The sequence below is a fragment of the Bos taurus genome, chromosome 10 (assembly GCF_002263795.3).
Source record: "Bos taurus isolate L1 Dominette 01449 registration number 42190680 breed Hereford chromosome 10, ARS-UCD2.0, whole genome shotgun sequence".
NCBI classification, from domain to species: Eukaryota; Metazoa; Chordata; class Mammalia; order Artiodactyla; family Bovidae; genus Bos; species Bos taurus.
Genome location: NC_037337.1, coordinates 103,157,613 through 103,185,027, shown reverse-complemented (window position 1 = coordinate 103,185,027; position 27,415 = coordinate 103,157,613). Strand labels below are relative to the sequence as shown.

The window sequence follows — 27,415 nt, the reverse complement described above, 5'->3', positions numbered from 1 at the left end:
AGTTTCTTTTTACAGGAAACAAGAAAAAAATTAAGGTTAAGCTGTTTTTACCTATACTGCCACGTAGTCTCAGTAGAACAACACAATAGATATTCCCACCCCAAGGCCACTTTCTTTACTATGGCTAAATTAAGCTTCTGAGTCCTAAGGTAGTAACCAATGCCACTTTAGAGGTGAAGTGTCAGGTAGCAAAGATTGGCAAACAGCTTTTCAAACAGGTCAATTTATGATTACTGAGAGCCAGTAAAAGATACAGTTTAGGTGGCAACATTCTTATTTTTGAGAAATAAAGCTTCAGAGTTCTTTATGGGGAAATATTAAAACAGATTTCTTTTAATGGCATCTTACTATCTTCTTTACTAGGCGTGTGAAAACTTTGAATTGAGTATAAGGCAAAAGGAACCTTCTGCTTTTCTCCCAGGGAATCTTAAAATCACTACAGCAGATTTTTTTCCCCTCCTGGAAGGGAAAATCTGCTTGTACATTCTTTCCAACCCTCTCTTCCCCCCTCTGTTGTACCCATTGTCATGTTGGTATGGAGTCTCACTTTGAGAAAGTCGAAGGGGTTCTGCTGCTCCATCCGTGCCTGGATGCTCACCAACATCTCCTTGGCTAGGAGACACTGTTCCTGAATGTGGCTCAGATTCAGCTCCATCTCCTCATTCAAGGCTTTCCCCTCTTCTCGGAGCTCACTTAAAAGGTCCTTTTCTTTGCTGTGCAGGAACTGATGCAGCTTTAGAAACTCCAGGGAGATGTGTTGCTGCAGATGTAGCTTGTTTTCCTGGAAACCTCCATGATCATCACCATGGTAATTACTGAGACTAGCATTTAGGGATGGGGGCCCACACCACCACCACTCACACAACTTGGGAAATACCATAACAGGAAAACGCATACAAATACTGCATATCAACATTCAACTGTACTAAAAGGAGGCTTTTGGAAAACGTGTTCTGTCTTTCCCAGCTAGTTTAATAGTCAGGGTTGAAATAGTCAAAAGTCATCTCTAGGTTGCTGTTGCAAAACTGAGGTGGTAACCAATGCCATCTTAAATAAGACTGTGGGGTTAATCAAACTTTGTAAAATGAACAATAATACCCTTTTATCCAGAAGTACAAACCAGTATCTACCAAGTGATGCTGTTAGACTGGGTCCATAGGAGGCTGGAAGAACTGCCCTTTTTTAAGAAATCAGAACTGGAGGAGGCACCACAGTACAAAAAGAGCCAGAGATGGGCAATGTCTGAAGCACTTGAAATTGGTAACTGTTACACTGGGAGCTCTCTTCCTCGTGGGTAAGCCATCTGACATCCTGGCTTCTCAGTTCCTTATCATCATTTCTAGTGATTTTTACCTATATCTACTCATTCTTTTAGTCACATTGAGGGTTTTATCTTCCCCAGCAATTGTACCATCCCCAGAATTACTTTTTATGTTCACTTACCCAGGTTCCACTGTTGCAACTGTTATTGGATTTCATAGAATCCTCCTATTCATTGACCCCTCCATTTCTGTTCATCAACTTCTCTGCCTTCATGTCCCCTCTTATCCAGCTTATAGTCTATGGTCAATCACTGTAATTGTACTCTTTAAAATAGTCTTAACTCTCACTGTCCTCTAGGTCAGACGTTTGCATTTTTCCTTTTACCTATTTCACCATATTTCTCAGTCTCATTTGTTAGTTGTGTCTCTAACCAAGCTTTGAATATTAAATTACTTGATATTCTGTCCTGGGCTCTTTCCCTTTCTCATTCTACACTCTCGTTCTCGGTAAAAGCCTCTGCTCTCACAACTTTGAAGTGTAGTCTATACACTGACTTCTTATTTTCAGCCTAGACCAACTTCTCAACTCCAGATTCATATATCCAACTGTCTATTTGCTATCACCACTCACCTCTCACATCTAATCAGTCACCACATGCAGGTAGTTTTTATTTACAAAGCATATGCTAAAGCTATTTATTTCTTTCAGTCTCTACTGCCATTTTAGTCCAAGCCATCATCGTTCTCTGGGATCACCACAGTAGTCTTCTTCTAACCATTATCCTTGTCATTGCCTTTCTCCAGTCCACATTCCACACAGCCACCAGACTGATGCTTTCAAAATGAGATGAGACCATGTCCTGTTTAAACCTTTTAATGACTTCTCAATTATGCACAGAATAAAATTCAAAATTCATAACATTATCTACAAGGGCCTACATGATTGGGCCTTATCTGCCTTTTCGGTCTCATCTTGCCTACCAAGATCCATCTTAATTGGCCTTCTTTCTGTTTAACATAGTAACTAGCTTCCTGTCTCAAGAACTTTTCTATAATGCTCTTTCCTCTTCATAGAACATTCTCCAGGCCATTTCCTTCATATTCCCCTCACCCAGTTCACTTGGCTAAAGATAACACTTATCCTTTCAATTCTCAATTTTTAATAAGAAATTTTTAATTTCAATTTTTAGTAAGTGACTTCTTCCATCTAGATTAGGCTTTCCGTTTATATACTCTAATATACTGTATATTTATAATCATTTATAGTAATTATCACAGTGATGTTTTATTATTGGTGGGATTATTTAATTAACATCTGTCTCCCACCATAGTTGGAATACAATATCTAGCATAATGCTGCACCTCTCAAATATTTGTTGAATGAATGAGTGTTGACTGTAATAGCTGAACTAAGAACTCTTACAACAGGAACACGATTCTCTTAAGACATCTTTATTTCCATCTATCCTTCTTCTTTCCCTCATTATATTTATTTCTTCTTCCAGATGTCAAATGCCAGAGAAGACTCTCCTCTATAGGGTAATTAATGAAGAAACAGAACTCCCAAATTATTCCCCTAGCCTAGGAACTGATTTGCCAAGTCCCTAACCATTAATGTTGTCCTAGAGGTCCTGTGAAGTTGAAAGTATAAGCAGTAGTTTTATTTAGTTTGGGAAAAGCTAAGAAGGATTAGATCAGAGAGAAAAGCCAGCAATCTAAGAGACCTTGGTTCAGAGAGGCCTGGTTTTAAGCCCAAAGGAAAGAAAGGTATTTCTTTGAACATAGCAATCTATAGTGGATTTTTTAAAAATAAATTCCTTATTTTGCCATAGATAATAGGAAAGATCAGACAGATCACAGCCCCATAGCAATCACCTAGTGACTGCACCATGAAAAGGATCAGCTTATCTAGGGGAAAGGTCAGTCTGCTCTCTCTGTTGATCAGCTATTGGGAACCTACTCCACTGCCGTATTTCTTTCCACTCTACAGTGTCTGTTTTCTACTTCTATAGCCTGGTGCCATTTAGCATTTTGTTGTATATGTAAAGGTACCTTTCCACCCACATAGCTGAAGTTACAGGGAGGGTACAATTCCAGTTCTGTCTCATGGTCCCTCTGCCCTGCTCCTCACCTTGTGAGCAGCAATAGCATCCTTCTGCATATTCTTCAGGGACTGAAGCTCCTTCAGGGTTGCCTCCAGTTGACCCTGATGAATGGTAAGCTCCTCCTGGGGATACCATAAAGAATTAACCCATGCTAACTGGGAGATAAAGGGCCATGAAGAACATCTACCCCAAAGCCCCAGGGTGTCAGGGGGAAAGAAAGCAAGCTCCTGCTACAAAAGTCTCCTTTTCCCTTGTATCATAATTCCTGTCTCTTCCAAAAATTGTGAATAAAATTACAAACTGCAGAGAAACTAAGTTTTATCTTCTTATTAGCTAGCTACAGGGCTTTGAGGAAGATAACAGAACTCTGTACATTTTCTAATATATTTACACTGTTCTTGCTATCTCTACTTTTACTTACATTGTTCTCACAACACTCGTTTCTTCCTTCTGTCCATCCAAATTCAAATAATTGCCCCCCTTTCAAGCTTTCTTTCACCATGCCTCCCCTGACTATTTCAGTTTTCTCTAATCTCTGAAATTCTAAACATTTGTGAATTACAAATGTGACAAAAATTTAGCTCTCAACAGTAGACTGTCTTATATTCCTTCTGTTGTTTTGTTCACTTTAAACTTGACTAAATTTCAAGACTTTTATAACAAAAGCAATATTTTACAAGTCCATGTTCTGTACAGTGTCTAGTAGAATGCTGTCAAGGCAAGGTTTAGGTAAATGTTTGATTTATTGAGGAAGTAGGCCAGAGCTCCCTTACTGCTTCCCTATAATTGACAACTACAGAGAAAGAACTTTGCAAGATACATTGTATTTTTTGAGCCCTCTGAGCTTTCTAATAATCACCTGAATGAAGGTGTGGTATTGAAAGAAGTACAACAAACGATTTTTCCCAGCCTTCCTAAAGAATTGCTCAAGACTGTTCAAGACCCAGGGCTCACCCACCGTGAAGAAATGGACAGCATCAGAGATCTGCAGGAATTCTTTAGACTGCCCCACAGACAATCGAGCGTCTTTGCATTGAAAGCATATTAGTCTCCCATCTGGCTTACTGAACAGTTTCAGGTTCTCTCCATGCTCTGGGCACCGTGGATGGCCCTTGAGCAGGGGTAGCTTCTTAATCTTCTCTACCAGTTTCTCCAGTACAAGATTAAATGTACAGTTACTGTATTGACATAACATCTTACACTCAGGACAGAATGTTTCATTTGCTTGCTGCTTCCAAAAGTTTTGGATACAAGATTGGCAGAAGTTGTGGCCACAGCTTAGCATTAATGCATCACGAAACCAGTCATTACACAATGGGCAGTGTAATTCCGTAGTAATATCTTGTATCTGCACTTTGGAGGATATTTGGGTGATCACATCATTCACTTCAGCGTAGCTGTCTGAATCAGTATCAGTTTTGGAGGAGAGGTTGGAAGATACCTTTGAAAAAGAACAGCTAAAATGAGTTTCTCTTTCTTGCTGCCCATTTCAGCATTTCAGAGTAGTGGGCTCTGTTCCTAAAGGAGCTGAGAATTGGTACAGCCAGAGTAAAAGCACTATCATCGCTTCTTTGAAAGTGATCAGTAAATTCAGTGTTCTCTAACATCAGAGTTTATTCTACTCCCAACATTATTAAACTTTAATAGAGAACCAAGGCAGAAGATGAAAGAGTACCCAATCAAAGAAATGTATTTCATTGTATATCACTTCTTCCACTCACTTTCTCCTTGTATCAGTTGAAAGTTTTACTTTAAACATTTGTTCTATTAGTTATTACCTTTCATTTTGTTTTCTAGAAGTCATGTGCAAAGAATTGGAAGATCAGTCAGATTCCTCAGTCAATGGCATAATATCATCAATTATAATATCATCCAGGCCCTTCACCCTTCCTTTTTAAAAAACATGTTCCAGAAATAACATTTATACAGAAAATGTAGAATCATAAATGTACAGATCAATGACTTTTCACAAAATGAACATATCTGTGTAATCATAACCCTGATCAAGAAACAAAACATTTTCAGGATAACCAACAAGGTCCTACTGTATAGCCCAGGGAACTCTGCTCAAAGTTATGTGGCAGTCTGGATGGAAGTGGGGAGATTGGGGGAGAATGGATACATGTATATGACTGAGAGTCCCTTCACTGTCCACCTGAAGCTGTCACAATGCTAATTGGCTATACTTCAATATAAAATTAAAAGTTTATTTGAAAAAAGAATACAGTTGAAAACAGCATTAAAAAAAGAAAAACATTTTCAGCATCCCAGAAGTTCCCCCCCCATATGCCTGCTTCAAGTCACTATCCCTCATTAAGACTGACCCCCATCCTGACTTCCAACACAATATATTAGTTTTACCTGTTTTTAATTTTATATAAATGCAAATATATACTCTTTTGTTGCTGACCTCCTTTGTCAACATTACATTTGTGAGATTTATTCATATTCTATATAATTTTGGTCCATTCATCCTCATTGCTGTATAATATCCAGTGTGTAAATATGCCATAATTTATTTCTCTGTTCTACTGTTGATAGACTTTTTGAGTAGTTACCAGTGTGGAGCTATTATAAATAGTGTTGCTAGGAACATTCCTGCTCATGTTCTTTGGTGAATATATATTATATACAGACATATGTAGGAGATATTGTGGGTTGGCTTCCAGGCGACCACAATAAAATGAATATCAGAGTAAAGTGAATCACATGAAATTTTTGGTTTCCCAGTGCATATGGAAGTTATTACTGTAATCTATTACATGTGCAATAGCATGATGACTAAAAAGTACGTATCTTAATTAAAAATACTTTTTTGTTAAAATATGCTAACCATCATTTGAGCCTTCAACAAGTGGAGTCTTTTTGCTAGTGGAGAGTCTTGCCTCTGTGTTGATGGCTGCTGACTTCTCAGGGTGATGGTTGCTGAAGGCTGGGGTGGCTGTGGAGGTTTCTTGGAATAAGTAGTGAAGTTTGGTGCATTGATTGACTCTTCCTTTCACGAATGATTTCTCTTTAGCGTGTGGCACTGTTTGATAGCATTATACCCACACTACAGCTTCTTTCAAAATTGGAGTCAGTCCTCTCAAACCTTGCCTCTACTCTATCACTAATTTTATGTCATAGTCTAAATCCTTTGTTGTAATTTCAACACTCTTCATGGTATCTTCACCTGGAGTAGATTTTATCTCGAGAAACCACGTTTTTCCCTCATCCATAACAAGCAACTTCTCCTCTATTAAAGTTTTTTTTTTTTTTTAATGTGGACCATTTTTGAAGTCTTTGTTGAATTTGTTATAATGTTGCTTCTGTTTTATTTTTTGGTTTTTTGGCTGCCAGGCATGTGGGATCTCAGCTCCCTGACCAGGAATCAAAGCCACACACCCCCCACGTTGGAAGGTGACTGCCACTAGACCTCCAGTTGTTTTTGTTGTTCAGTGGCTCAGTTGTGTCCCACTCTTTGCAACTCCATGGGCTGCAGCACACCAGGCTTCCCTGTCCTTCAGTCTCTCCCAGAGTTTGCTCAAACTCTTGTCCATTGAGTCAGTGATGCCATCCAGCCATCTCACCCTCTGTCATCCCCTTCTCATCCTGCCCTCAGTCTTTCCCAGCTTCAGGGTCTTTTCAAATGAGTCGACATTTTGCACCAGGTGGCCAAAGTATTGAAGCTTCAGCTTCAGCATCAGTCCTTCCAATGAATATTCAGAGTTGATTTCCTTTAGGATTGACTGGTTTGATTTCCTTGCTGTCCAAGAGACTCTCAAGAGTCTTCTCCAGCACCACAGTTTGAAAGCATCAATTCTTCAGTGCTCAGCGTTCTTTATGGTCCAACTCTCACATCCATACATGACTACTGGAAAACCCATAGCTTTGACTATAATACAGACCTTTGTCGGCAAAGTAACGTCTTTGCTTTTTAATACTCTCTCTAGGTTTGTCATAGCTTTTCTTCCAAGGAGCAGGTGTCTTTTAATTTCATCACTACAGTCACCATCCACAGTGATTTTGGAGCCCAAGCAAAGAAAGTCTGTCACTGTTTCCATTTTTTCCCCATCTATGTGCCCAAGTGATGGGACTGGATGCATGATCTTAGTTTTCTGAATATTGAGTTTTAAGCCACCTTTTTCTCTCTCTTCTTTCACCTTGATCAAGAAGCTCTTTAGTTCTGTGAAATTGCAGTTAATTGAGTCATATCTTTAGGCTCCACTTCCAGTTCTGGTTCTCTTGATATTCCACCACATCTGCAGGTACTTCCTCCACTGAAGTTTTGAACCCCTCAAAGTCTTCCTTGTGGATTTTAATCAACTTCTGCCAAATTCCTGTGTATGCTGATAGTTTGACCTCTCCCCACAAATCGTAAGTGTTCTTAATGGCATCTATAGTGGTGAATCCTTTGCAGAAGGCTATCAATCTACTTTGCCCAGATCTATCAGAGGAATCACTATCTAATGCAGTTATAGCCTTATGAAATGTATTTCTCAAATGGAAAGACTTAAAAGTTGAAATTATCCTTGTCCCATGTCCTGTTGGCAGGCATGAAAACAGCATGAATCTCATTGTACATCTCAATCAGAGTTCTTGAGTAATCAGACAAATTATCAATGATATTTTGAAAAGAATTTTTTTCTGAGCAGTAGATCTTAACAGTGGGCTTAAAATATTCAGTAAACCATGTTGTCAGCAGATGTGTTGTCATCTAGGCTTTGTTTATAGAACACCGGCAGAGTAGATTTAATGTAAATCCTAAGGGCCCTAGGATTTTCAGAATGGTAAATGAGCACTGGCTTCAACTTAAACTTACCAGCTGCATTCGCCCTTAGCAGGAGACACGTCCTGGCCTTTGAAACTAGGGAGCCAGCCACTGACTACCCCTCTAGCTGTGAGAGTCCTCGGTAGCATCTTCTTCCAATATAAGGCTGCTTCATCTACACTGAAAATCTGCTGTTCAGTGTGGCCACCTCACTAATGACCTCAGCGAGAGCTTGTGAACAGTTTGCTGTAGCTTCTACCTCAGCACTGGCTGCTTCACCTGGAACTTTCATGTCTTGAAGATGGCTCCTGGAGCCGTGTGTCCCCCTCGGCTAGATTCACACTCTTCTTCTGCAGCCCCCTCACCCCTCCCAGCCTTCCTGAAATCGAAGAGAGTTAGGGCCTTGCTTGGATGAGGCTTTGATTTAAGGGTTGTTGTGGCTGGTTTGATCTCTTACCCAGACCCCCAAAGCTTCCTCCATTATCAGCAGTAAGGCTGTCTTGCTTTTTCACTCTTCACAGCTTATTGGACTCACACTTTTAGTTTCCTTCAAGAAATTTTTCTTTGCATTCACAAGTTGGCCACGTGGCACAGGAAACCTAGCTTTCAGCCTGTCTTGGCTTTTGACATGCCTTCCTCACCAAGGCTTAATCTTTTGTAGTTTTTGATTTAAGACATGTGACTCTTCCTTCCCTTTGAACACTTAGGGGTAATTGTAGGGTTATTAGTCAGCCAAATATCAATCTTGCTATGTCTCAGGGAATAGGCAGGCCCAGGGAAAAGGAGAGAGACAAAGGAATGGCCCATCTGCAGCAGTCAGAACACACACAGCATTTATTAAGTATCCTTGTCTTATGCAAGTGTGATCTGTGGGGCCTCAGAACAATTACAACAATAACATCAAAGATCACTAATCACAAGTAATATAATATCTGTGATAGAAATGTAATAATACATATAATTATATTTTTATTATATAATAATATGTAATATATCAGATATTAATATACTAATTTAAAAGCTTGAAATATTACAAGAATTTTCAAAATGTGGCACAGAGACACAAAGTGAGCAAATACTTTTGGGAAAATGGGACCAATATACTTGCACAGAGCAGGGTTGCCACAGACCTTCAATTTGTAAAAGATGCACAATGCTATTAACATTCTTACATGTGTTACTATATGTCTTTTCTGTATTTTTTTGTGGACATGTGTAAACATTATACATGTGGGAATAACACTGATAGATCATGGGATATGAACACCTTTACCTTTACCACATAATACCAAACTGTTTGCCAAAACAATGGTAGGAATTTACACTCTACTAGCAGGACATGAAAATTTTGGTTGCTCCACTTCCTCACCAACGTCTATTTTTGTCACATTTTCTGTCTTATAACAAACCAACTGATGTGTAATGGTACCTCAGTATAGCTTTAGTTTTCATTTTTGTGATTACCTAATGCAGTTTAACCAGAGAAGGCAATGGCACCCCACTCCAGTACTCTTGCCTGGAAAATCCCATGGATGGAGGAGCCTGGTAGGCTGCAGTCCATGGGGTCACTAAGAGTCAGACACGATTGAGTGACTTCACTTTCACTTTTCACTTTTCATGCATTGGAGAAGGAAACGGCAACCCACTCCAGTGTTCTTGCCTGGAGAATCCCAGGGACGGGGGAGCCTGGTGGGCTGCCATCTATGGGATCAGACAGAGTCAGACATGACTGAAGTGACTTAGCAGCAGCAGCAATACAGTTTAACATTTTTCACATATTTGTGGATCATCTTTTGTTAAGAGAAGAAGTGTCTTAAGTCTTTTGTTCATTTTTTTAATGAGTTGTTTGTCTTATTGATTCAGAGTAGTTCTCTATATATTCCAGATACTAGTTCTATTTTGGTTGTTTTGTAAATATCTTCTCCCACCTTTGGCTTATGGCTTGTCTTTTCATCCCCATTATAGTGTCTTCCCATGAAAAGAAGTCCTTAATTTTAGTGTAATTCAGTGTAATTTCGGAGAAGGCAATGGCAACCCACTCCAGTACCCTTGCTTGGAAAATCCCATGGACGGGGGAGCCTGGTGGGCTGCCATCTATGGGGTCGCATAGTCAGACATGACTGAAGCGATTTAGCAGCAGCAGCAGCAGCAGTGTAACTTAGTATAATTTACTTTATAAATCTCTTCTATTTTATATTTTGTCTAGATTAAAGGCAAGTCCGTACAGGGAATATCTGTGTTTATTTCTGCTTGGAGATCCAAATTACACCAACCTTCCACCATTTTATGTTAATATTATTGGTTTCAAATCTGTAGCTCAAAGCATGCATGCTAAATAAGTTGCTTCAGTCATGTCTGACTCTTTGTGACCCTATGGACTGTAGCCTGCCAGGCTCCTCTGTCCATGGGATTCTCCAGACAAGCATACTGAAGTGGGTTGCCATACCCTCCTCCAGGGGATCTTCCTGACCCAGGGATAGAACCTGCTTCTCTTACATCTCCTGCATTAGCAGGAGGGTTCTTTACCACTAGCTAGCTCATAGAGGGGACTGTAAATTTTAAGCCTAACCCTGTAGGAGGGCAAGCTTGTGGTTAAAAATTCTCCACAGACACTCTTATCACTCAGACCCCAGATCATGATAGTAAAGGTCCTTTATTATTTTTCTTTGCCACTCCTTCACTGAGGATGTAACCCTTCAAATGTGTTACCATTATTTAAGGGTCTGAGGTCCAACTCCCTACTTGATGTGGGTCTAAAGATTGTTAAATCAATTTTACATAAGTTAAATAAAATTTTTTTTTAATTGTTAAATCTGGGTTTTCCTGAGATACACAAAAACTCTCAGTGCTGATACAGCTCTCAATGACTCCAGCCCATCTCACTGCTTTCCAGTCTGTATTCTTTGGAATTTCTCTTTACTTTCTTGTACACTCAGGTATGCATTACAAAGGATGTTTGTTACATTTTAACTGGCATTTCAAGATGTTTTATAGTGGCAGGTTTTCCAGGATAAATGGTTCACAGTATTGCCAGACGTTTCCCAGAATAAATGATTCACAGTATTATAGCTGCTATTATTAAATAGTAACCAGTAGAAGTGGATTTGATATCAGTACCTAAGAGTCTGATGAAGTAAACATTCAATAATTTCATCTCTGTTCTAATTCCCAAACTTGTTAGGGCATAGAAGTGGGTAAGATAGAGGCTCTGCCCTTGAACTGCTCACATCTAGGTTTTCACTAGCATTTGTAGGTCATGGCAAAGTACTACTTGAAGTCCCTGGCCCATTCTTCTTAACCTCCCAACTCCTTTACCCTATCCCATACCTCATAAGCATGTATGTGGAAAACCTAGCCCACACAACAAAGCTCCATACACGCATACACACACATCCCTATACACAGCTACCCTTCGGGCACACAGTTGCCTATGGGAGCTATGGAGGTCCTAACAGTGGACACAGAATCTCTTGAATAGAGAATTTTAAGAGTCCTGGATGCATGGCATGTAGTTTAAAATATTTATGGGAGAGAGCATTTTCCAGCCATGGACTCTCTACCTTATAAAGAAGAACATAGCTGGAGGAGGGTCGAGTGGGAGCCTTCCCAGGTCCAGCAGTGGCTTTCCCTGCCCACTCCACTCACCTTTATTCTACCTCATCTGAGCACTAGCCATGGGTTGAGCCTGTCTCTATTCTGGAATCAGCAACGAGAGGGTGGCCTGAAACCAAGTCTGGAGTTCCATCTCACAGGCCATATCTTTACCAGAACTGAACTTCTGGAGTCTCAGGGCCCTGTGGGATCTGTCTGATTTAGCTGTGTGGAGGACCTTGTCACCATTGACAGCCCAGGGCTCTCCTTCTTCCAGAGTATTCTGCCAGGATTCCTGAAATGACTTTGCCCCCAGCTTAGACTTTTCAAATGCCAGGATCCACTGTTCCCAGCATATACCATTACCAGCTCTGTGTATTCTTACCCTTTCCTAAATGCTAAAGCTGAAACGCTGTGATTCAGGAGTATAGAAATGGAGACTGAGATGAAACCTCCTCAGAGCAGGAGGATAATTTGTATAGTAGAGCTAAGTATGTTTTCAGTTCAGTTCAGTTGCTCAGTTGTGTCCGACTCTTTGCAACCCCATGAATTGCAGCACGCCAGGCCTCCCTGTCCATCACCAACTCCCGGAGTTCACTCAAACCCATGTCCATCGAGGCGGTGATGCCATCCAGCCATCTCATCCTCTGTCGTCCCCTTCTCCTCCTGCCCCCAATCCCTCCCAGCATCAGGGTCTTTTCCAATGAGTCAACTCTTCGCATGAGGTGGCCAAAGTATTGGAGTTTCAGCTTTAGCATCACTCCTTCCAATGAACACCCAGGACTGATCTCCTTTAGGATGGACTGTTGGATCTCCTTGCAGTCCAAGGGACTCAAGAGTCTTCTCCAATACCACAGTTCAAAAGCATCAATTCTTCGGCACTCAGTTTTCTTCACAGTCCAACTCACATTCATACATGACCACTGGAAAAACCATAGCCTTGACTAGATGGACCTTTGTTTGCAAGGTAATATCTCTAGTATGTTTTCTGCTGCTGCTAAGTTGCTTCAGTGGTGTCCAACTCTGTGTGACCCCATAGACGGCATCCCACCAGGCTCCCCCCATCCCTGGGATTCTCCAGGCAAGAACACTGGAGTGGGTTGCCATTTCCTTCTCCAGTGCATGAAAGTGAAAAGTGAAAGTGAAGTCACTCAGTCGTGTCCGACTCTTTGCAACCCCATGGACTGCAGCCTACCAAACTCCTCCATCCATGGGATTTTCCAGGCAAGAGTACTGGAGTGGGGTGCCATCGCCTTCTCCCTAGTTTGTTTTAGGAGAGCATAATAGATGGGTCCTTGATGTATGACTAGGGGGTGTGGTCAATGGAAATATATAGGCTATATAAGATAGGACTCAAAAGATCAGATCTTAGGCAGACAGAAGTGAGGAACATTATTATGGGAGAAAAAAGAAATGTTAAATGTGCAAATACTATTTTTCAATTTGCATATTGGGTCCTCCACAGGATGAAAAGCTTAAATATAGATGGAAAATTTATTCTGAGGCAAAATCCCTGATGATTAGTCCATAGGTTTCTCTCATGCTCTTGAAAGGAAAACTAGAATTCAGAATTTGCTCTGACACTCAAGTCAGTCTAATCAAGGGAGTCCAAAGGATTCTGACCCTAAGACCTCAGTTGTCTCTATCTGCTGTACATCCCCTCAAGAATCTAAGTATCCAGAACTCTTAACTCTTCATTTCTAACCCTCCATTACCAGTTATAACTGTGTGCTTGCCTCTCCTTGTAAACTTAGTTTCACTCATATTCAGATCTGTTCTAGCCAAGAGAATATGGCTAAAAATGCTTTGCCTCACCATTCATCAGATTCCATACTCATTGATACCTCTCTTGCTCTCTTTCCACACTTATATTTTCACCTCTTTCTATCCAAATGCTTTGGCTTGAATTCCTAGACCTTTGCTCCCTAGTTTCCCTGTGTTGCCTGTGTTCTTTACCCCTGACACTCAATCTCCTCAAACCTGGGTCTTGCCTGCCTGGACCTAATAGAGCCATCTCTCTTGGAATATTACCCCTCCACCATTCTTCTGTCTTTCTGCAACGTCTATCAGACAAATATAAGCGCCTCTCCCTTTAGCCCACATTTCTCTTAATTTCCTTCTCATATTCTCTAATTCCAAAGTTCTCAGTGCTTTGCTCTGGACATTTTTCCCCATTCTTTTTTTATGGATGCTACTTTTTTTTTTTTTTTAAACATTGAATGAGCTGAGTTCTTCCTCGGCTGTTTGCAAGAGACTTCCAAGAGGATGGAGGCAGGACCATATTTAAAGTCATTTGCTGTATGAACAAGTATGTGCTAGTGCTTGCTTTTCCCCATGATTAGCATTTCAGGGTTTCTTACAGTGCAGGGTCTATGTCCTTCACTATTCCGTACCAACAGACTGCTTTTTACAGGCATGACTATTTGTCCTCGTTCAACTTCACCTTCCCTATACCTCAAATCTTTGTGACAAATGGAAATTAAAAACAAAAAACTCCAACTTCAGTCTGCTTGCCTGTTCTTGTTGTTCAGTACAAGAGCTTTTTGGTCTTGGGTCACCTTCTTTGGAGAGCAATATTACTCTCACATTGTATAAAATCTGCATCCCTAGGGCATCCATTATCACATTCCTGTTTGACTTTCACTATACTGGGCTGTAGTCATAGGCTGTAGTCCAGGCTTACAGACTATTTTTATCTGTTTTCATTTGTCTATTTTGTTTGTTTTTCATCCTCTTTATAGTTTTGAGTTGGATGAATTTCTGAGAGAAGAAAAAAAATCAGTTTTTATTCTAACACTTGAAAACCACTGCTTAAATTGTTTTTGACCATTTATCCAATCCTTTTGTGTTTGTAGAGAAGGGCTGGGGAGAGGGTAGGGGAGGATATTTCAATATGTCTTTCATACACCATCTTAATCAGATTAAGTAATGGACTTTCAGCAGTCATCAATGTGGATGCCTCTCTTCAAAGATTTCAAGTTAAATTTCCTTCCAGCAACAGGTATAGGAACTCAAAGTCAATGTTAAGCAGTGTTATAGAAAAGGCTATGCTCTATTCTTCCCACAGCTTCACAATACTTCCCACAGTATTTTTAAACTAAGATTCACCCCCAGGACCTACTACATATATTGATCACAGTTGCTGTCATTCCCGTAGTCCATGCTAAAGGTCAAGCCTGCATATAGCTTGTGACCTCCACTGACCATCTGCCAGGTAATTAAAATACAGGTGGGCTTCTGACCCATTCCATAGGGTGTTCAACAACCCAAGATGTGACTCAGTGAAAAAAGATGGTATGGGAAAAACAGAACCTCTTGCGAATTTAGCTCTGGAAACAAGAGAGAGAATCAGGAAATTGACAATCAAAGCAAAAGCTTAAAGGTTTCCATGAGGTAGAGTTTGGAACAAAAAGATCACACCATGGAGAATCATAAATAAATATAATCTAGAAGACGAATTTTAAACGTAAGGCCAAAAATAAAAAACCAATGCAGATATGTAGGGTGGAATGTGAAGTAAAGTGGGCCTTAGAAAGCATCACTACAAACAAAGCTAATGGAGGTGATGGAATTCCAGTTGAGCTATTTCAAATCCTAAAAGATGATGCTGTAAAAATGCTGCACTCAATATGTCAGCAAATTTGGAAAACTCAGCAGTGGCCACAGGACTTTGGAAAAGGTCAGTTTTCATTCCAATCCCCAAAAAAAGGAAATGCCAAAGAATGCTCAAACCACCGCACAATTGCACTCGTCTCACACGCTAGTAAAGTCATGCTTAAAATTCTCCAAGCCAGGCTTCAGCAATACGTGAACCGCGACCTTCCAGATGTTCAAGCTGGTTTTAGAAAAGGCAGAGGAACCAGAGATCAAATTGCCAACATCCGCTGGATCATGGAAAAAGAAAGAGAGTTCCAGAAAAACATCTATTTCTGCTTTATTGACTATGCCAAAGCCTTTGACTGTGTGGATCACAATAAACTGTGGAAAATTCTGAAAGAGATGGGAATACCAGACCACCTGACCTGCCTCTTGAGAAATTTGTATGCAGGTCAGGAAGCAACAGTTAGAACTGGACATGGAACAACAGACTGGTTCCAAATAGGAAAAGGAGTACGTCAAGGCTGTATATTGTCACCCTGCTTATTTAACTTATATGCAGAGTACATCATGAGAAACGCTGGGCTGGATGAAGCACAAGCTGGAATCAAGATCGCCAGGAGAAATATCAATAACCTCAGATATGCAGATGACACCACCTTTATGGCAAAAAGAGCCTCTTGATGAAGGTGAAAGAGGAGAGTGAAAAAGTTGGCTTAAAGTTCAACATTCAGAAAACTAAGATCATGGCATCTGGTCCAATCACTTCATGGCAAATAGATGGGGAAACAGTATCAGACTTTATTTTTCTGGGCTCGAAAATCACTGCAGATGGTGATTGCAGCCATGAAATTAAAAGACGCTTACTCAAGTTATGACCAACCTAGATAGCATATTCAAAAGCAGAGACATTACTTTGCCAACAAAGGTCTGTCTAGTCAAGGCTATGGTTTTTCCAGCGGTCATGTATGGATGTGAGAGTTGGACAGTGAAGAAAGCTGAGTGCCGAAGAATTGATGCTTTTGAATTATGGTGTTGGATAAGACTCTTGAGAGTCCCTTGGACTGCAAGGAGATCCAACCAGTCCATTCTAAAGGAGATCAGTCCTGGGTGTTCATTGGAAGGAGTGATGCTAAAGCTGAAACTCCAGTACTTTGGCCACCTCATGCAAAGAGTTGACTTATTGGAAAAGACCCTGATGCTGGGAGGGATTGGGGGCAGGAGTAGAAGGGGACGACAGAGGATGAGATGGCTGGATGGCATCATCGACTCGATGGACATGAGTTTGAGTGAACCCCGGGGGTTGGTGATGGACAAGAGAGGCCTGGCATGCTACAATTCATGGGGTCGCAAAGAGTCGGACACGACTGAGCAACTGAACTGGAACTGGAACTGGAGGGTGGAAAGAATCAGTTAGATGATCGAGACAAGAAGTACATTATAGAAACAGATGTGGGGAGTGACTGTGTTACATTAACCACAGCACTGTCCCTTGACTTTTCCTGGATTCCTGCCCCTAACACAACACCTTGCCTTCCTAGGGGCTCAACAAATGCGTTAGATGGATGGATGTTTATCCTCAGAATGCCTCTTCACTTAAGGTAACCTTTCTGAATCTCTGCTCTTGTAATAGACCCTTTACCCCAGCACCCTGTAGAAAGTGTTTTCTTAAAGCTTGCTGTGTAATTTACTAAACACTCATTTAATACATTAATTTTCATTCTCCTTGATGTATTGAGTGTCTCCTTTGTCTCTTGTGGTCCAATGCCGCCCTAGTTCTCTTGTCTCTGACCACTCCCCTGCCTTAGCTGGTTTCTCTTCCTTATCTCTGAGTAAATAATCACCAGAACTGTCTTCAGCGCTCTTCTGGTTCTGTACTCTCATCTTGCCAAGTGAGCTGTTCATTCCCATAACTTCATATACAGCTTCTACAAACATGACTCCCAAATCTGAATTTCTGAACCCAAAACTATGTCCTTTAAATTCAACATAACTTAAATAGAACTTGTCTCTCTTTCTAAACCAGTTTCTTCTCTCTTTTTTAAATTTATTTATTTTGGAATTGAAGGATAATTGCTTTACAGAATTTTTTTGTTTTCTGTCAAACCTCAACATGAATCAGCCATAGGTTTTCATATGTCCCCTCCCTTTTGAACCTCCTTCCCATCTCCCTCCCCATCCCACCCCTCTAGGTTGGTGCAGAGCACCTGTTTGAGTTTCCTGAGACATACAGCAAATTCCCATTGGTTATCTATTTTACATATGGTAATGTAAGTTTCCATGTTACTCTATCCAACTTGACTTCTCTGTTTCTATTTATTGAACTTCAGCATCTCACTTTTGAAATCTGAATTATCTTTGGCTATTTTCTTCTTCATTCTCTATCATCTAATCAGCTGCAAGATCTAGTTAATAATACTGATAGAAATGATAATTGCTAACCCTCATCTGGCTCAAAAATCCTTTTTTCCTCTCCATAGCCTACCAAAATAAGTTTTGTGTTTGTTTAAGGGCCCCAGAATTCAGAATTCTCTACAACATGTTGCAAACTTTTATTTCTAGTCTTATTTCCTACAGTTCTGTTGTATAGAAGGAATTTTAAATTTATCATTCTTTTACATATTAATGAAAATAGAGGAAAACAATAGAATGGGAAATACTAGAGATCTCTTCAAGTAAATTAAAGATACCAAGGGAACATTTCATGCAAGGATGGGCACAATAAAGGACAGAAATGGTATGGATCTAACAGAAGCAGAAGATACTAAGAAGATGTGGCAAGAATACACAGAAGAACTATACAAAAAAGATCTTTATGACCCAGATAATCACGATCCTGTGATCACTCACCTAGAGCCAGACATCCTGGAATGTGAAGTCAAGAGGGCCTTAGGAAGCATCACTACGAACAAAGCTAGTGGAGGTGATGGAATTCCAGTTCAGATCAGATGAGATCAGATCAGTCGCTCAGTCATGTCCGACTCTTTGCGACCCCATGAATCGCAGCACGCCAGGCCTCCCTGTCCATCACCAACTCCTGGAGTTCACTCAGACTCATGTCCATCAAGTCAGTAATGCCATCCAGCCATCTCATCCTCTGTCATCCCCTTCTCCCCTTGCCCCCAATCCCTCCCAGCATCAGAGTCTTTTCCAATGAGTCAACTCTTCACATGAGGTGGCCAAAGTACTGGAGTTTCAGCTTTAGCAGCATTCCTTCCAAAGAAATCCCAGGGCTGATCTCCTTCAGAATGGACTGGTTGGATCTCCTTGCAGTCCAAAGGACTCTCGAGAGTCTTATCCAACACCACAGTTCAAAAGCATCAATTCTTCGGCACTCAGCCTTCTTCACAGTCCAACTCTCACATCCATACATGACCACAGGAAAAACCATAGCCTTGACTAGACAAACCTTTGTTGGCAAAGTAATGTCTCTGCTTTTGAAGATGCTATCTAGGTTGGTCATAACTTTTCTTCCAAGGAGTAAGCTTCTTTTAATTTCATGGCTGCAATCACCATCTGCAGTGATTTTGGAGCCCAGAAAAACAAAGTCTGACACTGTTTCCCCATTTATTTCCCATGAAATGATGGGACCAGATGCCATGATCTTCGTTTTCTGAATGTTGAGCTTTAAGCCAACTTTTTCACTCTCCACTTTCACCTTCATCAAGAGGCTTTTTAGTTCCTCTTCACTTTCTGCCGTAAGGGTGGTGTCATCTGCATATCTGAGGTTATTGATATTTCTCCTGGCGATCTTGATTCCAGCTTGTGTTTCTTCCAGTCCAGCGTTTCTCATGATGTACTCTGCATATAAGTTAAATAAACAGGGTGACAATATACAGCCTTGACGAACTCCTTTTCCTATTTGGAACCAGTCTGTTGTTCCATGTCCAGTTCTAACTGTTGCTTCCTGACCTGCATACAGGTTTCTCAAGAGGCAGGTCAGGTGGTCTGGTATTCCCATCTCTTTCAGAATTTTCCACAGTTTATTGTGATCCACACAGTCAAAGGCTTTGGCATAGTCATTAAAGCAGAAATAGATGTTTTTCTGGAACTCTCTTGCTTTTCTGATGATCCAGCGGATGTTGGCAATTTGATCTCTGGTTCCTCTGCCTTTTCTAAAACCAGCTTGAACATCTGGAAGTTCACGGTTCACGTATTGCTGAAGCCTGGCTTGGAGAATTTTAAGCATTACTTTACTAGCGTGTGAGATGAGTGCAATTGTGTGGTCGTTTGAGCATTCTTTGGCATTGCCTTTCTTTGGGATTGGAATGAAAACTGACCTTTTCCAAAGTCCTGTGGCCACTGCTGAGTTTTCCAAATTTGCTGGCATATTGAGTGCAGCACTTTCACAGCATCATCTTTCAGGATTTGGAATAGCTCAACTGGAATTCTATCACCTCCTATTTGTTTGTGGAGATGCTTCCTAAGGCCCACTTGACTTCACATTCCAGGATGTCTGGCTCTAGGTGAGTGATCACACCATCATGATTATCTTGGTCTTGAAGATCTTTTTTGTACAGTTCTTCTGTGTATTCTTGCCATCCCTTCTTAATATCTTCTGCTTCTCTTAGGTCCATACCATTTCTGTCCTTTATCGAGCCCATCTTTGCATGAAGTGTTCGTTTGGTATCTCTGATTTTCTTGAAGAGATCTCTAGTCTTTCCCATTCTGTTGTTTTCCTCTAGTTCTTTGCACTGATCGCTGAAGAAGGCTTTCTTATCTCTTCTTGCTATTCTTTGGAACTCTGCATTCAGATGTTTATATCTTTCCTTTTCTCCTTTGCTTTTCACTTCTCTTCTTTTCACAGCTATTTGTAAGGCCTCCCCAGACAGCCATTTCACTTTTTTGCATTTCTTTTCCATGGGAATGGTCTTGATCCCTGTCTCCTGTACAATGTCACGAACCTCAGTCCATAGTTCTTCAGGCACTCTATCTATCAGATCTAGGCCCTTAAATCTATTTCTCACTTCCACTGTATAATCATAAGGGATTTGGTTTAGGTCATACCTGGTCTAGTGGTTTTCCCTACTTTCTTCAATTTAAGTCTGAATTTGGCAATAAGGAGTTCATGGTCTGAGCCACAGTCAGCTCCTGTCTTGTTTTTGCTGACTGTATAGAGCTTCTCCATCTGGTGATGTCCATGTATAGAGTCTTCTCTTGTGTTGTTGGAAAAGGGTGTTTGTTATGACCAGTGCATTTTATTGGCAAAACTCTATTAGTCTTTGCCCTACTTCATTCCATATTCCAAGGCCAAATTTGCCTGTTACTGCAGGTGTTTCTTGAGGGGACTTTTGCATTCCAGTCCCCTATAATGAAAAGGACATCTTTTTTGGGTGTTAGTTCTAAAAAGTCTTGTAGGAATTCCAGGTGAGCAATTTCAAATCCTAAAAGATGATGCTGTGAAAGCGCTGCACTCAATATGCCAGCAAATTTTTGAAAACTCAGCAGTGGCCACAGGACTGGAAAAGGTCAGTTTTCATTCCAATTCCAAAGAAAGGCAACACCAAAGAATGCTCAAACTATTGCACAATTGAACTCATCTCACATGCTAGTAAAGTCATGCTCAAAATTCTCCAAGCCAAGCTTCAGCAATATGTGAACCGTGAACTTCCATATATTCAAGCTGGTTTTAGAAAAGGCAGAGGAACCAGAGATCAAATTTCCAACATCCACTGGATCATCAAAAAAGCAAGAGAATTCCAGAAAAACATCTATTTCCGGTTTATTGACTGTGCCAAAGCCTTTGACTGTGTGGATCACAACAAACTCTGGAAAATTCTTTAAGAGATGGACCACCTGACCTGCCTCTTGAGAAATCTGTATGCAGGTCAGGAAGCAACAGGTAGAACTGGACATGGAGCGACAAACTGGTTCCAAATAGGAAAAGGAATACGTCAAGGCTGTATATTGTCACCATGCTCATTTAACTGATATGCAGAGTATCTTGAGAAATACTGGGCTGGAAGAAGCACAAGCTGGAATCAAGATTGCCGGGAGAAGGATCATTAACCTCAGATATGCAGATGACACCACCCTTAGGGCAGAAAGCGAAGACCTAAAGAGCCTCTTGATGAAAGTGAAAGAGGAGAGTGAAAAAGTTGGCTTAAAGCTCAACATTCAGAAAACGAAGATCATGACATCTGGTCCCATCATTCATGGCAAATAGATGGGGAAACAGTGGAAACAGTGACACACTTTATTTTGGAGGGCTCCAAAATCCTCATAGATGGTGACTGTAGCCATGAAATTAAAAGACACTTACTCCTTGGAAGAAAATTGTGACCAACCTAGACAGCATATTAGAAAGCAGAGACATTACTTTGTCAGCAAAAGTCCATCTAGTCAAAGCTATGATTTTTCCAGTATGGATATAAGAGTGGGACTGTAAGGAAAGCTGAATGCCAAAGAATTGATGCTTTTGAACTGTGGTGCTGGAGAAGACTCTTTGAGAGTCGCTTGGACTGCATGGAGTTCCAACTAGTCCATCCTAAAGGAAATCAACCCTGATTATTAATTGAAAGGACTGATACTGAAGCTGAAACTCCAATACTTTGGCCACCAGATGCAAAGAGCTGAATCATTTGAAAAGACCCTGATGCTGGGAAAGATTGAAGGCGGGAGGAGAAGGGGATGACAGAGGATGAGATGGATGGCATCACCAACTCAATGGACATGAGTCTGAGTACACTCTGGGAGTTGGTGAGGGACAAGGAGGCCTGGCGTGCTGCAGTCCATGGGGTCGCAAAGAGTCGGACACAACTGAGCAATTAAACTGAACTGAACTGATAAATACAAATAATAAATGCTGAAGAGTGTGTGGAGAAAAGGAAAGCCTCCTACATTTTTGATGGGACTGTAACTTGGTATAACCACTATGGAGAACAGTATGGATGTTCCCTAAGAAACTAAAAGTAGATCTACCATGTGATCTAGCAGTCCCACTCCTGGACATACATTAGGAGAAAACCATAATCCAAAAAGATAACATGCACCCCCACTACTTACAACAGCCACGACACAGCAGCACCCTGAATGTCCATCAAGAGAGGAATGGATAAAGAAGATGTACATACACACAGTGGAATATTACTCAGCCGTGAAGAGAAGGACATGATGCCATTGGCAGCAACATGGGTGGACCTAGAGATCACCCTAAACGAAGTGAGCCAGAGAAAGACAGATTTCAGCGGATATCACTGGTGTGAGGAGTCTAATTTTTTAAATGATACAAATGAACTTATTTACAAAACAGAAACAAACTTCTGGTTACCAAAGGGGAAATGTCAGGGGGAGGGCAAATCCAGAGCTTGGCATATTCATGCACACACTACTATATATATAAGATAGATAACCAACAAGGACAAGCAATTGTATAATACAGGGAACTCTACTCAATATTTTGTGAGAATCTGTCAGAGAAATAATCTAAAAAAGAATGAATATATGTGTATGTATAAGTGAATCACTTTGCCATACAACTGAAACTAATACTACATTGTAAATCAACTATACACCAATAACATTAAAATTTTAAAACTTAAGTAGACTAGTTGTTGCTAGGGCTGGAGCAAGAGGGAAATGAAGAGTGATTGCTAATGGTATGGAATTTCTTTCGGAGTGATAAACATGTTCTAAAGTTAGATAATGGTGATGGTTGTACAACTTTGTGAATATGCAAAAAGTCACTGAATTGCACACTATAGAAGGGTGAATTTTGTGATATGAAATATATGTATTTCATGTGAATTCATCTTGCCAGTTGAGGTTTTGCCAGTTATCCTGACTTTCAAGAGTATAGCCGCTGCTATAAATCAAGGGATTCTCTTAATCTTATTAGCTAATATTTATTGATCTTTCATTGTGCAAAATACTGTGTATAAATGAACCCTCATATAACATTATATAGAGTTCGCAAAGAGTTAGACATGACTTAGTGACTGTACAACAACAAGTTTATGAGATAGATACTTTTCCATTTTTAAGGAGATTGAAGATTGTGTGTTAAATCACTTCAGTCGTATCTGACTCTTTGCAACCCTATGGACTGTAGCCCACCAGGCTCCTCTGTCCATGGGATTCTCCAGGCATGAATACTGGAGGTGATTGCCATTCCATCCTCCAGGGGATCTTCCCGACTCAGGGATTGAACCCACGTCTTTTACATCTCCTGCATTGGCAGGAGTGTTCTTTACCACTAGTGCCAACTGACATTGAAGCTTAGAGAGGTTAAAGAACTTGCCAAGGTTACATAGTAATTAAGTGATGAAGCTTGGGTTTGAACTGTTTGTATGACCAAGAACCCATTATCCTAATAATCATTTAGTCACCAGAAAGCCAACCAGTGTTTTATGCAGTTGAATTTATCAAATGGATCAAATTTGTGAGGGAAAAAACCTATAAAAACTTCCTACTGCTCTAGAGGGAGGAGTGCAATCGGAAATCAAAGAAGTTTCTGACATTGCTCTACCTGGAAATCTTAGGAAATCACACCCACTGACAGACCCTTTTGGAAAGTCTAACCTTAAGGCAGAGGGAGGGAAATTCAAGTCAGGGATTGATTTCATCCTTCTAAGCCTGTCTAAGAAAGCCATCCTTCTCCACTCACCAAGCACATTCTTCTAGAACAGAGAAAAGGCAAGGAGTAATGAAGTCCTTGGAAACTTGCAGAAGAAATACTTAGTTTTTCCCTGAGATTTTTTTTCCTGACTTTTAAATTGTGATTTTTGAAATCATGATTAATAAAATATTTAAGGGAATTTGTTGTTTGGTAATGACCTTTGTTGCATTATTTAAGAGCATTTTTTCTCAGTTTTTATTACTTCAAAGTAATTTTTTAAAACTTTGATGGGCAGATTTTCTGAAGAAATAACCAAAAGATCAGAGAAATATGATTCATCTTTACAGGACAAATCACATGGCAGAGTCACCAGACTAGCAAGACATGCTTCACAGATCCTGCCATTTTCACAGAAGGGAGAATTATGAATTTTTTGACTTATCAGAGCTCAGAATTGAAAGAGATCTTAAGTCATTTAATTCACTCCTTTCCAGCTTCTGCTTGAAATTTTGAAATAAGGGGAGGTTCACAATTACACTATTTTTTTATTATTAGAAAAAAGTATCTATTTTTACTGACCTCACTGTAAAGGAATAAGAATGTAGTAGGAATAGGCAGTAATGAAAACTTTTTTCTCTAGAAATTATAAACAGAATACTTACACCTTGTTTCAACAGCTAAGGACAGAGAAGGGTAAGAGCAAATCTAAAGGTCCTGTGATAGAGGAAATTAGAACCTGATCTTAATGACTAATATACATATAATTTAAACTATATAAGAAGTGGTAACTAACGGAAATGATAATTCATGTCACAGTTTCTTGTTGATGAATCTTAGTGAGTTTTTTTTTTTTTACTTTCCTGAAGTTGTAGTAAATAAACATCTTATAGCTATATGACAATCAAGAAAACACTAACTTCAGAGTATAACTGCATTATTTTAGCTCTGAAGAGATCTTGAAGGAATTCAATTTACCGTGTTTAATCAATTCAACTTCAAGTGTTAAATACCAAGTGTGATAGTATAATGAGGAAATAAAATTTTTTCAATATAAAACTATAATAACATGATTACAGAAAGAAGGAAAGTATATTTTTGTATAGTTAATTTTTCTCAAAAGTTTGTGGTGGATTTCAATACTTCCTACCATACTCTCTTCTCTAAATTCTCAATTATTCCAAGGCCTGGAAAGAATATAGAAGCTATAAACTGCCACAAGTTAACTCTTTCCCTGAATTTTCTTTCATGCTGTAAAATCCATGCCCTCTTCTGTGATCCAGTTTTCCACATTATATTCAGGAAACCAGCTAACTTAGAAAAAGGTTGCTCACCTCCATGAAGCTCTATCAGCAGGCCACCGGGGGGCAGAGATAGACACTTGGACCAGAGCTCAACAGGCCTCTAGGATGGTTGCAGATCAGGAGTCTGAGACTTGTTAGTTTGCTAAGAATGGGCCCAGAGCATGAGAGAAGGAGGGAAAGTTCAGGAGCTGGGGAGACAGGAAGGCCAGAGTGAGGTCTGGCAGATTCCGTGACAGTTTGTCAGTTGCTTTGGTCATCGTTAGCTTAAGAGAAAGAGAAACCCTGATTGGAACAGCCTCCCTGCCCACCGTTTTTTGGCAGGGAATGGAAAACAACTCATTTAGATTCAAGGTGGCAGTCTAATCTTAAGGGTCACATATCCCCATTGCTGGCCTACACTGCTACCCGAAAGTGGAACGTCATCATTTGCCTGTAAGACTAATGCATGAGGAATAACCACTTCATCCCTGCTCCTGATTTCATCACAGCGTTGAGACCCAGCTGAGTGGCGTTGCTGTTGCTGCTGCTGCTTCTAAGTCGCTTCAGTCATGTCCGACTCTGTGCTACCCCAGAGACAGCAGCCCACCAGGCTCCCCTGTCCCTGGGATTCTCCAGGCAAGAACACTGGAGTGGGTTGCCATTTCCTTCTCCAATGCATGAAAGTGAAAATTGAAAGTGAAGTCGCTCAGTCGTGTCCGACACTTAGTGACCCCATGGACTGCAGCCCACCAGGCTCCTCCGTCCATGGGATTTTCCAGGCAAGAGTGCTGGAGTGGGGTACCATTGCCTTCTCCCATTCCACCTGAGAACTTACATTCCATTGAAACAGCCTATGCACTGTGTCTCTGAGAAAGTAATATGCCTGGAGAACCCCAGACCATAAGGACGCAAGATGAGAGAAGTCTCATTTTAAACACTTTGACAGTTTTCACTGGCAGTGATCAGTACCTAGCCTGTGCTCCTGAGTGACCTGTTAAGCGCCAGAACAGGACCCATGGTTCTCACAGTGGCTCCTCCAACTCAGTCTGTTTTCTCCTATGTCAGCTCCTACCTAGCTGTTCAGTCTTATGCCCATGACCCTCCCACAAGTGTGTGATTGCTTACATATGCTGCTTCTGTGGCTGTGCACATGCTGATTCTTCTTCTGGGGGCCCACCCTCCCTCACTCCAATCTTCATCTCTTCAGTAAACTCTTCCATAACCAGTCCCTTGTAGAAAATACTTTGCTGCTTGTATACCACCTCAGCCTCAGCCCTGTTGACATTTTGGGCTGCCTAAGTCTTTGTTGTTGGGGAGCTGACCTATGAATTTGAGGATGTTTAGCCGCATCTCTGGCCTCTGCTCACTAGATGCCAGTATCACCCCCACTCCCAAGTTGTGAGAATCAAAATTATCTCCTGACATTGCCAAATGTCTGCTGGGGATATGGGAGTGGGACCCATCCTCCAGCTGAGAACCACTGCTTCACACATTTGTATAGCACAATAGACCATTGTACATGAAGTGAAAGTGAAGTCGCTCAGTCGTTTCCGACTCTTTGCGACCCCATGGACTGCAGCCTACCAGGCTCCTCCGTCCATGGAATTTTCCAGGCAAGAATACTGGAGTGGGGTGCCATTGCCTTCTTCTTCTTCTCCTTTGTACATGTTTGTACATAATTATTTTAACAGTTTGAATGCATGTCTGCCCCCTCCCTAAGTTATGAACAGCCGCTGGGTTATGCTGTGTCATGCTTACCTTGATGGTACACAGCATTCATTGGATCAAGTTCTTTGTCAAATAAATGGCTATGAAATGTTGATGATCACCTAGAAATCATGTCCCCAAGTTAAAAAAAAAAAATGTTTCATCTTGAATGTTTTATTGTTGGTTAAAATGTTTAACAATGTTTAGTAAAGATGATTGTATTGAACATTGAAGTCAGCACATTCTTGAGTCTTTGACCCTGGGGCAAGAATAGTGGGTTAGGAGAGACAAGCCTTGTCTCCCTCCAGAATGATGAGTAACCTTGGCTAAGATGTCTTAACTCCTCTGGAATCAGTTCTTCCATCTGTAAAGTATGAATTCCTGAGGCTTCCCTTCTACCTTCAAAATTTGTTATTCCAAAACCTATTTAGCAAAAGGTCCAAAATCTCACAAAAAGGCATTTCAAGATTTTATTTCACTATTCAAAAATAAAGTTTTGGGCAAGGGGGCAGTAGACAGTGGTGTTTAATAAACTACATACCAGCTCTATGATGACCTAGAAGGGT

At 40.6% G+C, this 27,415-nt stretch overlaps 1 protein-coding gene across 3 annotated transcripts in view; it reads right to left on the bottom strand.

Annotated features, from left to right (window-relative positions):
• The window catches only part of TRIM69 (tripartite motif containing 69), a 35,931-nt gene extending 10,412 nt beyond the window's left edge, over positions 1-25,519 (bottom strand). Inside the window, exons 1-5 of one of the 3 annotated variants that reach the window (XM_059890979.1) lie at positions 25,194-25,519; positions 22,311-22,457; positions 4,326-4,808; positions 3,394-3,489; positions 548-781 (exon numbers count right to left, since the gene is read on the bottom strand). In XM_059890979.1, the coding sequence (XP_059746962.1) occupies positions 548-781; positions 3,394-3,489; positions 4,326-4,808; positions 22,311-22,376 (879 nt within the window). In that variant the 5' untranslated portion in view covers positions 22,377-22,457; positions 25,194-25,519. Of the gene's footprint in view, positions 1-547; positions 782-3,393; positions 3,490-4,325; positions 4,809-22,310; positions 22,458-25,193 lie in introns of those variants that run through there. The other 2 variants (XM_024998176.2, XM_059890980.1) reach the window with 2 other exon arrangements.
• Between the last annotated feature and the right edge of the window lie 1,896 nt (positions 25,520-27,415).